Here is a 12,584-nt window from a genome sequence, read left to right on the forward strand (position 1 = left end):
AAGTTTTTTTGGAGGGCTGTGTATGGGACTGTCTCGTTTAAAGATGATTTAAATATCTTTGATAGCTAAAAAAAAAAGTGATTATTCTGTATGTTTTATGACACTTCATATTTTTTTTTGTTTACAGGAGGCGGCTCCTGAGAAAAAGGTGATGACTGTCTACTACAAACCTATTCCCCAGGATGACCTTTCTCCCCCTGTCTCACCCAACTCTAGCTGCCTCAGGTTTTCCCGCTTCAGATTGGCTACATTCTTAGTGGTAGCAGCATTGGCAGTTCTGTTTGTGACACTTTCGTGCCTGAATGGAGGCTGGGACTTCCGAGGTAGTGTGTGCCTCACACCTACAGACTCTGCGCTAGTTCACAATGTTGTGACTACCCACAGTCCCTTGGCACGCCAGGTACTTCCACATTGTATCATCATTGGGGTGAGGAAGGCTGGTACAAGGGCCGTTCTGCAGTACCTACAGCTTCACCCAGATGTTGCCGTCGCCGGGTATGAGGTGCATTTCTTCGACGATAATGTCAACTATAGTCAGGGATTGGATTTCTACCGCAGACAGATGCCCTACTCTCTGAAACATCAGCTTACTATTGAGAAGACACCAGCTTATTTTCATACCCTAAGAGTTCCTGAGAGAATTGCCAAGATGAATAATTCCATTAAGTTAATCTTAGTGGTCCGGGAGCCAGTGCAGAGGCTCATCTCAAGTTACGTACAGCTTGCATCAAAAAAAGACTATTTTCCGACTTTTGAAGAAAAAGTTATTGATCCGGACACAGACGGAGTGAATGAAAATTTCAAACCAGTTAAACGATCACTTTATTATATTTTCATGAATCGATGGCTTAAACACTTCCAACTAAATCAGATTCATATCGTGGATGGGGATTTACTGATCCGTGATCCTTTTCAGGAAATCTATAATGTTGAAACCTTTCTTGGTTTGGAGCATAAAATTTCAAAAGACACCTTTACTTTCAATCGAACTAAAGGCTTCTATTGTCTTAAACTTGATGATGAACTTGGGAAGAGGACCAAGTGTTTGTCAAAGAGTAAGGGACGCAAGCACCCTGCTGTTGACCCGGAAGTTCTAATTCAACTGCGCAATTATTACAAATCAGCCAATGATTTATTCTTTCAGCAAGTTCATCGGAGATTCAAGTGGTCTTAGCCTGCCAGAGTCTGGATATCGACACAGATCTATACTTATTTTTTCAATATGGTATAATATATATATATATATACTGAAGTTTTATTCAGTGATAATTTTTAGTTCTTAGTCACCGTGAACGCCCCCATGTTGTTGTTCATCTTAAACAATATTCTAACACACTGCTTAATTAATCTTCACCTCAACATTTTTTCGTTGAATTCAGTGAGTAAAAGAGTAAGGTAAATTCTAGCACCTGCCTGATTTATGTGTAAATTACGTTGTTATGTATGTTTTCAGCAGAATGTCAAAACACAGTTATTTCATTTTTCCTTTTTTGTTTCTAAAGAATAAATGAGATAAATTTTTAGTCTAACTTTTTACATCAAAGCCATTTTTAATGTTGTTTTACTTAATGTTGCATGTTTACCTAACTGTATGGAATCAAATATCATTGAATTTTAGGTGTTGGTGAAATGTAGAACAACGAGGGATGTGTTCTCATTTTCCCCTGAATGAGGGTACTATACACCCCAGATGGATGAAATTTAAGACACTTTTCAAGCACTGTCCTATATTTCTATATGGATACATTGTTAGGGGAACACTTTGACTGTATCTCCAGATTCAAAATGCAAGGGAAGAACATTGATGATCTGTTTCAAACATTATACCAAAACTTTTCAGAGAAGGAAGAAAGTTACGTGGTACAGATAGGACCAGTGAGGTAGTTAGGTAACAGTGTTCCCTACCTATGGAGGACAGGTTTGGTACAGATAGGACCAGTGAGGTAGTTAGGTAACAGTGTTCCCTACCTATGGAGGACAGGTTTGGTACAGATAGGACCAGTGAGGTAGTTAGGTAACAGTGTTCCCTACCTATGGAGGACAGGTTTGGTACAGATAGGACCAGTGAGGTAGTTAGGTATCAGTGTACCCTACCTATGGAGGACAGGTTTGGTACAGATAGGACCAGTGAGGTAGTTAGGTAACAGTGTTCCCTACCTATGGAGGACAGGTTTGGTACAGATAGGACCAGTGAGGTTGTTGAATAACAGTATTCCCTACCTATGGGTTCAGTTTTGTGCATGCCTTCTGTCTTATATATAAATATATATAATATTGTATAATGCTATCATTCTATGTAAATTAAACTTGGATGGATAACAGTTAATCTGTTTGGAATATCTTCCTCAAAACTCCCCTCCCACTTCCTCCCCACAGCCTCTTTATGCATTTTCCACCTTTTTTGGGGGATTACATTTTTCATCCTCCCCACACAGTCACCTCTACATTACTAAAATGACTTCATCTCTTTGGGAATGGATGCAATTTTAATGAAAATGTACTCTTAGAAATACCACAGAGCTTATATTTTCGAGGTTCAAAGGTCAAGGGCAACATTACAATTTATGAAAAATGATATGAAACACACATGTTCTCCACAATACTGTAACATAGAAGATGACATACTGTAACAATCGATGTTTTGTAGGTAACATGTGGTAACAATTATTGTAGGTTGTACGATAATGTAAATATATATTTAACCCTTGCTCAAATGTTTTAGTAATCTTTATACTTAACTATAGCTTAAACATTTTCAAAAGTACTGTGCAGGTCTTTATGAAGTTTGTAAAATCAAAGAACAACCTGTCATTTTAAATATTGAAGTATGCGATTGTTTTTTTGTTTTTTTTTGTCAGTTAGAAAGTCAAAATAAAGTTTGTGACATTGAAGGCAAACCTGTCATTTTAATTTTTAGACACATGTTCATATTTTTCTACAAGAACTACAAGTTAAAATGTGCCATTTAACATTTAGACATTGTTTTGGTTTTGGTCTATAAAGAATATATGTTTATTACACTGTCCTATAAAATGTTTAATGCTGATTCACAGGTTGTTTTTTTAACATAGTGTTAGTGCTAGCTACATTTATCACTGGTGCTTGGTTATATGTGTATAAAGGTTTAATATATTTTCTGCTTTTTTGTAAAATGAAAACTTTGAAATGTTTGACATTGATTTGAATGTATTTCAGACTAGTTATTTGTTTTGAAATAACTGTTTCTGAGCTTGATAGATGACTTAAATCCTTGTTTTGTGTTCTGTAAGGGTTTCACCATATCAACAAATACTTCTCAACTATACTATTAAAAAAAAAAAAAAAAGTTAATTTCTTCAACTTTTTTTTTTTTTTTTAAATATATGACACCATTTAATTTCAGTATTGTCTATCTAGTTTTAATTCTACTAAGCCTGAAGCATTATAACCTGGCATAGTTATCGAGGGTCATGTTGATATGGTGGCACCACTTTGACAACTACAGGGTGATATTGTTTTATATGTACTGGTTAGTGAAGGACATACCGGTTACTAGGAAGGGTTTCTATACAGGCAGCAGTTCCTTAAGATTTACTTTTCTAAATATTTTATGTACTATGTACATCAATAACATGAGCTTTCATTAGTATTATACCTACCCATGCTATTGTATAATAGGTGTACCTGGTCCATGTTATCACTATGCCAAAAATTGCTTGCCGGTGTATTTTGGCAACCTTACTACATGTATCCCTTGTGTAAATAAAAGTACCAAGCTATATTTTGTCATTGCAGCTAATCAGTGTATTCCATGGTGTGATCTGCAAAGAATATTTTTGTGGAAATAAGGTGAAATATTAATACTGTCTGATGGAATGGTTTATGAATTATTCCATTTTTTTTTTTTTTTACAAAAGATATTGAGTTATAGGAAAACTTTAAAATTACTTGTCACCTTAATTACATACCTCGGCGTCAATGTATTGAAGCAAGTGTGTTTTAACACTTGCCACACCCCCCCCCCCCCCACCCCCACCCCCCTTTTCAGGATCTTGTTTTGTTGACAATTATGTCAGTTGGTGTTTGTATGCAAAAAATATTACTGTAACAACACTTTGTTGCCATTATTTTACAAATGGTTTGACAGTTTTACAGGGTCATGTGATAGTTTTACAGGGTCATGTGACAGTTTTATAGGGTCATGTGACAGTTTCAAAGAGTCATGTGATCACTCTTATACATTGGCTTTTACAGGGTAGTCTTGATTGTTCTGGCCGCTCACAGCTTGGATGCTGTGAATTAGAGCCCAGATATGTTTTTAGCAAATTACATTTTTCAAAGACAATATTGCTCCAGAATACTCGATACTCAAATTTTACATACTCACTGATTTGTGTCAGAATACTCGACACTCAGATGCCACAATACCTTCACCCTGACTTGTGTCAGAAATTGTCAATTGTTTACTAACGTCATACTCACCACAATCAGAAGTTATGTAGTAATGTATATTATTGAAAATGTATTTGCCTCAGCCAATATTGTCATCTGTGAATTTAATTGTGATACCCCTTAATTCTATATTTTCTCCAGTTCATTGATCATATTTAGTTATCACTGATTAGTTAGATCAAGTGAGTATTGTCAGTCAGATCAAGTTAGCTATGATTGGTCAGAACAAGTTAGCAATGATTGGTCAGAACAAGTTAGCAATGATTGGTCAAAACAAGTTAGCAATGATTGGTCAAAACAAGTTAGCAATGATTGGTCAGAACAAGTTAGCAATGATTGGTCAGATCAAGTTAGCAATGATTGGTCAAAACAAGTTATCAATGACTGGTCAGAATAAGTTAGCAATGATTGGTCAAAACAAGTTAGCTATGATTGGTCTGAATAAGTTTGCAATGATTGGTCAAAACAACTTAGCAATGATTATGAAGACTTAGTTAGGAAGAGGATGTGATTGAAATGACATCTCTCAAGATGAAGTCTCAGTTTCACTGTAATTACAGGGAAATACCAGTACATCATCTTCTCACATGAAATCAAAGTTACATCATATATTGAATATTATTTTATTTATATAATGGTAAATGTATCGAAATAAGTCTATTCCTTTATTTGCTGAAATGTTTTTTTGCACATGATATATCAATGTAACATTTACTGACAGAGTTTAACTGTTTTCAGGATTGTAAAACATATTGTCTGATGGAGAAAGTTATAAAATGTATTGAGATTTATTATTTTTGTAGAAGAATCAAAAGTAAATTGACTAGTCAGTGTATCTGTTGTGTACAACTTCCATGATCTGTAAACTAACATTGTTAAGGGAGATCTGCTGTAATTCACATTAGTTATTTATCATGATTATAAATGTAAACCTCAATAGTGGTTTAGTACTTTTTAGGTCTGTTTAGCCAAAAGTTTATGTGATCTTTTGACCTCTGATCTTTGTCAAAGGTTAACATGATGTGTTGACCTTTGATCTTTGTCAAAGGTTCAAAGGTTAACATGACCTGTTGACATGATTTTTGTCTAAGATTAACATGATCATGTGACCTCCGTCACTTTGTTAAATCTTTCATCATTTCACATTCTGATTTCTCAAAAAAAAAAAAAAAAAAGGTTGTCCTGAATTGGTCTGAAGTTTGTTTGGAAGGGATGCTAAGTTGATTTGGATAAAATAAGTTGTATGATCACAGCTGGTTAAAAATAGAAATATTTACTGCCTGGTATTTCATTCCCCAATGGTAATCTTTTGTGTCAGCCATTTTGATTTGTGCCTGAACTATTACTTGGTAAATATGTGTATATTATAGAGTTCCACAATACACCAAAGTCATGCACCCAAACTGATTTAAGGACAATTGATATTCTCTGTCTGTGGTGTGGGCACATCCATGGGCCTCTTGCACCAACATTGAATTTCTTCTTATAAGCTGTATCTGTGTTTCCAATTTTTTCTATCCTTTCATGTACTGAATTGCAACATTCATCTGTTAACCATTTAGGTGTGCTGTCGATCTCTTAGTAATCAACCTTTTTCTTTTCTGTAATTTATTTGTAAGGATATTTTTTTTACTATGCTTTTAATTTAAAATTACCTGTGAAATGCTATAGATATTACTGGCATGACCAATAGCTGATCTGATGCAAGTCTGTAACTTGTATCAGTTGTGAACGGGTAAACAGTTTTACCTTCATTCATTTGGTTTATTGATGTATGAACTTGTCAGCTGACCACAGTATATGTATGTAGCTGTGGTTCATGACGGTATGAACTTGTCAGCTGACTACAGTATATGTACATAGCTGTGGTTCATGATGGTATGAACCTGTCAGCTGACCACAGTATATGTATGTAGCTGTGGTTCATGACGGTATGAACCTGTCAGCTGACCACAGTATATGTATGTAGCTGTGGTTCATGGTGGCATGAACCTGTCAAGTGACCAAAGTATATATGTATGAAGATGTGGTTCATGGTGTCATGAACCTGTTAAGTTACCAAAGTATATATGTATGTACCTGTGGTTCATGATGTCATGAACATAGTATATGCATGTATCTGTGGTTCATGGAGGTATGAACATGTCAAGTGGCCACAGTATATGTATATATTTTGCAGCTGTGGTGACCATAGTATATGTATGTAGCTGTGGTTCATGGAGGTATGAACCTGTCCGATGACCATAGGATATGTATGTAGCTGTGGTTCATGATGTCATGAACCTGTCAAGTAACCATAGTATATGTATGTAGCTGTGGTTCATGGAGGTATGAACCTGTCAAGTGGCCACAGTATATTTATATATTTTGCAGCTGTGGTGACCTTAGTATATGCATGTAGCTGTGGTTCATGATGTCATGAACCTGTCAAGTGACCATAGTATATGTATGTAGCTGTGGTTCATGGAGGTATGAACCTGTCTGATGACCATAGTATATGTACATGTATGCAGATAAAAGTTACTCTCTAAGCTGGTTTACATTTACTCTTATGTATGTGAATTACACACCTTGTGAATGTGAATATGTATTTGAAATAAACCATTTTTCTCAGCCTTGTTTTATTGTTAAGTTAGTAAACTGAAAACTTAAAATCTGAAAATTTGAGCATTGAATACGAGCACTTTGTAAAGAAACAACTCAGAACAAACATGCATTTTTTACATTATTTGCGATGCAATAATGATGCCAAGATCATATTCTGTCTTAAAAATCATTCAGACCAAGAAATCGTCTCTAATGAAGAGATGTATCAATGTCTGATAATTTCAATTACGTGTAACAGCTACACATATTGCCCAAAGACCTGCAGGCCTGAAGGTTATCTCAAGCAAGCAAATTTTGTAAGGAGGCAATATGGGCCCGGGTTTTAGACTTAAGTGCCCTTGGAAAGTTAAATTATGACACAGAAATCTTTGTCCAAAACTGTCGTCTAAGTTCAACAGAGACCAACGTTTTTTCAACAATACTTTTGTATCTTGTAACACAAAAATAACAAGACAAACATATATTACATTTAATTATTCATTAAATTAAAATATATTTGAAAAATAAAAAAAGAGATCAGAGAGGGATCTTGGTGCTCGCCATCACACAGTCTGTACTAGGTCTTAGTCTGATCTTTTATCCCCTTATTTTCTATGAACACTGAACATATACAGGAAGGCATGAAGGGAAACCTGCATTACTATGCAGACAAATAGTCCTCCAGTACTTCAAGAAATGGCAATAACAAACTGTCTAATTGGCAACCTGTCGTCCTCCTTTTTCTCTCCCTCTCGAAAAAGGAAAATGAATCAGGAATTATGGGGAACCTAGATATGAAATTTGAGGATGATCCAACTAGTAGTGAGTGGATCTCCACAAAATAGCAATATCAATCCACTACTCGCAAAATGCGCATTGGTCGTCTGTCGGGCATTTTGTTTTTCTGGTCAGTCCAAAAATGGACATCCAGGATGGCCATCTGTCGGGTCATTTTATTTTTTTGGTCAGTTCCAAAATGGACAATGTGCAACTAATGACAAAGAGCAACCTACAAATGAATTTGAGAATGATCTTTCAGTACTTCTGCAGAAATAGTGATAAAAAAAACCCAACTATTACTATACTACCAAAATACAAGATGGCTGCCTGTTGGCCATTTTGTTTTCCAATCAGTCCTAAACAGACAATGCACTACTAAGGAAAAAGTAGATTTTGGCACTTCTCCAGATATAGCGATAAAAAGTATCATTCTAGGACAGACTGATAAAGGTGATTCAAATATCCCATCCAAATAAACTGATCCCTCTTTTTCCTTCCAAGATAAATATCCCATATGTGTAATCACTTTTTGTATACAAATATCGGTGCAATCATTGACATCTGGCAGCTTACCAGGTCAACAATAAGTAAGTGTTTTCACAATGTCTGAAACATACACATAAAATCAATACATGCAATCATCTGTGACAAGCATTCATATCTCACAACAATAGAAAAATATTTGTATTTAGATACAAAACAAACATATCTCGGTGTACTCAGAGCTCATCAGTAGCTCCCCCAGTTACAAAAATTTATACATTAGCTGTTTTATGTAACAAAGTGAATCTAACATGGCAGTGAATAACAGATTACTTCACATATTTCTGACAGTAACATCGTACACTGATTACAATATACTGTATTTCTGACAGTTAATAACAACACAGCTCACAATATATCATATTCCTGACAGAGAGTAACAACAGATTAATATATATTGTATTTCTGACAGTAACATCGCACACTGATTACAATATACTGTATTTCTGACAGTTAATAACAACACAGCTTACAATATATCATATATCTGACAGAGAGTAACCACAGATTAATATGTCTTGTATTTCTGACAGTAACAACACAGCTTACTATATATTGTACACAGCTTACAATATATATATCATATTTTTGTGTTGCCTGCAGAGCTGGCGGACACTTTATGGATCACTGCATCGGCGGCGTCCGTACCAAAGTTTTCTGCTGTCTGTAACCTTTCTTGGCAGAGTTATGCCCCTTTGAACTTAGAACATTCCCTGAGAATATTGTTCTTTGGATTTTCTTTGGTTTATGCTTTGAGTTATAGAAATGACATTTAGTATATGGCTTCTTGTTAGAAGGGTACAGATTAGTTTTGACATCCAGTTTGATTTCTGGGTGACCGTGACACTTAATGCAGGCGACACATACAGTTCCGAGGAATTCTTGTTGATAGTAACAACACGGCTTACTATATATTGTACACAGCTTACAATATATATCATATTTTTGACAGTAACAACACGGCTTACTATATATTGTACACAGCTTATAGTATATATCATATTTTTGACAGTAAATAATCCAGCTTACTATTTATTGTATTTCTGACAGTGAAAAACAACACAGGATACTATATATTATACACAGCTTACTAAATACTGTATATCTGACAGTAAATAATCCAGCTTACTATTTATTGTATTTTTGACAGTGAAAAACAACACATGTTACTATATATTATACACAGCTCACTAAATACCGTATTTCTGACAGTAAAATCTCCAGCTTACTATATATTGTATTCCGTCCATGAATAATAGCACTACATTGTATTTAGACATATAACCTTACCATTCATTTACCTATGACATTAGTGATACAAAGATATATCATAGATAATGATATTGTTGTGTAATATAAAAAGTATGAAAAACACCCTGCCTCTGGTGGGTTCAAACTAGTGATCCTTCGGTCACACTCTATACTTAACTGGAAATTTCCACTACCCAAGGCTAGTAAGACGACTTCTATAGTAAAAATGTTACAGATGCCACCACTGACATCACATATACAATAAGTCTCAAACGTGACGATCACCAAACAACACACCTCACTGGTCCTGACCCATACTGACAAAGTCAAACTTCCATGTAGTAAACAGTCAATGTTTAAACAAACACAGACAATATTAAGATAGGAACAGGAATCCTGTAAACTTAAACCCTGTGAGACTTGAACTAAATGGGACTTCATTACAAACTAGATCAAAACTTGTTACACTCAAATTGGATTTCAATGAAAAAAATGTTAAATACTGGTAGGTTTGGAGATTTTACTCTACAGAATATACTCTTATTATGCTATGCTCAAAATTGATTGTAAAAATTGTCATTTGTCACAACATTTTGATTAAGGAACTGAAATATCACTTCGTTATTGACAAAAATTACCAATGGATTTACTGTTGATAACTAAAGTCTATTCTGGTGTGAACAATATATCAGTGCCTACAAACTGAGTTCCCTGTACACAGGATGTGTTAACAGTCTAGCAGTAGGACGTAAGGTTGATGATAGAAGGGTCCCTAGTTTGATACCCAGTAGATACTGTGTTGTATGCTTGGACAAGATGCTTTCTTCCAGTGTATTCAGCGGTGAGTGAATTATAAGGCAGCGCTGGAAGTGGAGGCTGCAAGCTGCTAACACTGTATGCCAGCTCTCGCTGTACACCCTACAGTACTCACAAGCGTGTTTTTGAAAAAAGGTTTTAATTTGTAGCAAAAGGCCCATAATCATGGATTATAGTTTCTGAACCAATTTCAGACAGTGATATTGTTGTGGTGAAGTGGTATATAAAAATGTCAGATATTATAAAAATCACCCTTCAAATGTTACAAAGAAGGCATTTTTGAACACATGGTTACAAATCAGATTACTTGAATCTTCGTGTCAAAAATTAAAGTATTTTTATTTTTCACTGAAAAACACTTTTAAGACAATATACAGCAATCATATTCACTAAGCTTCATAATTAACATTTCTAATGTGAAATGCCATATAACAAGGATATTATTCACACAAAATCTATTTATGGCACTCATTTTAAAACTTTCAATTCAATCATACATTTTCGAAGGGTACAATTTTCGTGGTTTTTAAGAAAATTTTGTGGATGAATGTATCTCATTAAATCTATGTACACTAAATTGAACTAATTGTGTACATATGAATTCCCGGATAATGTTCCTAAAAATAAACAAAAATAAATCCCCCACGAAAATGGCTGATTTTACAGTATATCAACAAGTGTGTATCTGTACATCACAACATTTCCAGAATAAATATCAGCGACAAGCAAGAAATGGCAATTATAAAATGATTAATAAAAAATATTCTAAATATTAGTACACTTCATATTTCAGCAAATTTTATAGAATGACAAAATCACAAAATGCTTGTTTAAAAAACTGTTTGATTAATTCATGAAAGTTCATCAGAACTGCTGTGATTGTTCGATACTATTCCACTAACATTCTCACTGTGGTGGTACCATTCAAAACATCCTTCAACATAGTATATAGTAAGACAGGATTTACCGTTCATTATCAACTAACAGTAACATTGTTCACAGTGACTAAGACACAGTAAAATGGACACATGGACAAGCATTATTGGAAACAGCTGATGACGGTAAAGGTTTTAATTCACTAAAGAGGGAATGTAACACATTATAACTAATAAAGAATGTATCACCATCAGTAGTTTTATGTTCATTCATGAAGAATTGTTCACATGTACAGGAAATTATTCAGGATACAAAGAATTGTTCACTCAAATTGGAAATTATTCTTGATACAAGAATTGTCCATTCGTACAAGAAATTATACAACATAGATACTAAGATAGAGCCAATGCAGTGCTTTTTAAGACAAGTTCATTAAGTTCCTTAAATCCCTTGCTTGGATACCCACCAGTACGCAGGGCGATTGAAGTAAAGGGGCCAACCAAGAAATAAAGAGCAATTAAAAGAGGAAACCGTACAAGATGTAAATAATTGTTCAAGCATACAGGAAATTGTTCTGGATACAAAGAATGGTTCAAGCATACAGGAAATAGTTCTGGATACAAAGAATGGTTCAAGCATACAGGAAATAGTTCTGGATACAAAGAATGGTTCAAGCATACAGGAAATTGTTCTGGATACACAGAATGGTTCAAGCATACAGGAAATTATTCTGGATACACAGAATGGTTCAAGCATACAGGAAATAGTTCTGGATACAAAGAATGGTTCAAGCACACAGGAAATAGTTCTGGATACAAAGAATGGTTCACATGCACAGGAAATTGTTCTGGATACAAAGAATGGTTCACATGCACAGGAAATTGTTCTGGATACAAAGAATGGTTCACATGCACAGGAAATTGTTCTGGGTACAAAGAATGGTTCAAGCATACAGGAAATTATTCTGGATACAAAGAATGGTTCAAGTATACAGGAAATTGTTCTGGATACAAAGAATGGTTCAAGCATACAGGAAATTATTCTGGATACAAAGAATGGTTCACATGTACAGGAAATAGTTCTGGATACAAAGAATGGTTCAAGCATACAGGAAATTATTCTGGATACAAAAAATGTTCACATGTACAGGAAATTCTTCAGGATTAATACATTAGGTGATGATACAAAGAAAGCATCACCTTCTCTCTATTTCTGGCTTATATCACATCTTGGCAGTATAAAATATCTCCATAAACTCCCTACTTGTACTGATAAAAAGTACTAGCTCCTACACAACAATA

General features: G+C 34.8%; 1 protein-coding gene across 1 annotated transcript in view; it reads left to right on the forward strand.

Annotated features, from left to right (window-relative positions):
• LOC132552185 (heparan sulfate glucosamine 3-O-sulfotransferase 1-like) overlaps positions 1-7,045 on the forward strand; it is a 131,019-nt gene extending 123,974 nt beyond the window's left edge. The window contains exon 3 of the mRNA XM_060216332.1: positions 128-7,045. Coding sequence (XP_060072315.1) covers positions 128-1,174 — 1,047 coding nt within the window. The 3' untranslated portion in view covers positions 1,175-7,045. The remainder of the gene's footprint in view (positions 1-127) is intronic.
• The last annotated feature ends 5,539 nt before the right edge of the window (positions 7,046-12,584 follow it).

This window comes from Ylistrum balloti, unplaced genomic scaffold, assembly GCF_031769215.1.
Source record: "Ylistrum balloti isolate Yb309-2 unplaced genomic scaffold, AGI_CSIRO_Ybal_v1 Utg370240, whole genome shotgun sequence".
NCBI lineage: Eukaryota > Metazoa > Mollusca > Bivalvia > Pectinida > Pectinidae > Ylistrum > Ylistrum balloti.